The sequence below is a fragment of the Austrofundulus limnaeus genome, unplaced genomic scaffold, assembly GCF_001266775.1.
Source record: "Austrofundulus limnaeus strain Quisiro unplaced genomic scaffold, Austrofundulus_limnaeus-1.0 Scaffold711, whole genome shotgun sequence".
NCBI classification, from domain to species: domain Eukaryota; kingdom Metazoa; phylum Chordata; class Actinopteri; order Cyprinodontiformes; family Rivulidae; genus Austrofundulus; species Austrofundulus limnaeus.
Genome location: NW_013953113.1, coordinates 222,563 through 223,792, shown reverse-complemented (window position 1 = coordinate 223,792; position 1,230 = coordinate 222,563). Strand labels below are relative to the sequence as shown.

The 1,230-nt window shown below is 37.9% G+C and overlaps 1 protein-coding gene across 1 annotated transcript in view; it reads right to left on the bottom strand.

Annotated features, from left to right (window-relative positions):
* The window catches only part of ralgps2 (Ral GEF with PH domain and SH3 binding motif 2), a gene marked incomplete at its 5' end in the record, with an annotated part of 67,744 nt that overhangs the window by 24,056 nt on the left and 42,458 nt on the right, over positions 1 to 1,230 (bottom strand). Inside the window, 2 exon segments of the mRNA XM_014028025.1 lie at positions 223 to 352; positions 428 to 495. Of these exon segments, the coding sequence (XP_013883479.1) occupies positions 223 to 352; positions 428 to 495 (198 nt within the window).

Here is a 1,230-nt window from a genome sequence, read left to right as displayed (position 1 = left end):
TAGCTCGCTAGCAGCCTCGCACCGAGGACCTATCCACGTCATCATTTACCCAGAATGCTTTGTGTGGAAATAAAATGGCTCTGTCCGTGTTAAAACTAAACAGCCTACAGTATTTTACAGTCTTTATTTTACAGTAAAAATGTATGTTTATTAAATAAAGTCTAATGTTACAACTAATCAGGGATCCCTTTAAAAACTCAAAGACTAAAAAAAAACCCTCACTTGTAGCCCAGGCTGTGGCACTTCCTGTGCCCATAGGGCAGCAGGTTCCTGGGGGATGGAGGTGTATTTGGGACTTCAACTGTTACAGAAGCCTTACGTCCAGAAAGAGGAGAAGATGACGCTTCTTGACCTGTAAGCAAGAATAAGACTGGACTAAAAATGAAGGAACTRAGAACTCTCACAGGGAATCTAGGATCAAACTCACCAACAAGATCCTCCTTGGAGGCRTTGGCTCGTGGTGTGCTGGTGCCTGGCTCAATCCTCTGAGACAACCTGTGTAAAAATATCAGTCTGAAACAACTCCGTCACTTCTGACAGAGCGTCATGTTGGCCAGCCTGATAGAAGTCAGCTGAGTGATTTGATGACTGAGGACCTACCTGCATTTCAGAACTGCACATTACTGAAAACTACTGGAATAAATTTGGTAAAACTTGGTAAAATCACATGTGGAGTCCCTCAGGGCTCTGTACTGGGACCCAAGTTATTTATTTTATATGTAAATGACTTAGTAAATGTGTCAGGACTTTTCAAATGTGTTTTATTTGCTGACGATACATTTTTTTTGTTTATGTAAAGATATAGAAAAAAAATGTTTGAGATGGTACAGAAAGAATTCGAGAAAATACTAAATTGGTTTCAACAAAACAAATGATCATTAAATTTGGATAAAACAAATATGATATTTAGTAATAGGAAGCCAACTGTTGATTTCTCAAAGTAGATGGTACTGAGATCTGTAGAGTCAGTGAGGTGAAATTTCTGGGTGTCATCATCAATGACAAGCTGACGTGGAGACCTCACATTCATTATTTAAGAACCAAAATATCTAAATCTGCATGAGTACTGTATAAAGTCAGGGAGTTATTCAGTGACAAAGCCCTGCTTGTGTTGTACAATTTAATAATTGTTCCACATTTAATTTACTGTGTTGAAATCTGGGGTAAAGCTTGCAAAACAATTACAAATCAGATTTTTTGTTTTACAAAAAAGAGCCATAAGAATTATCA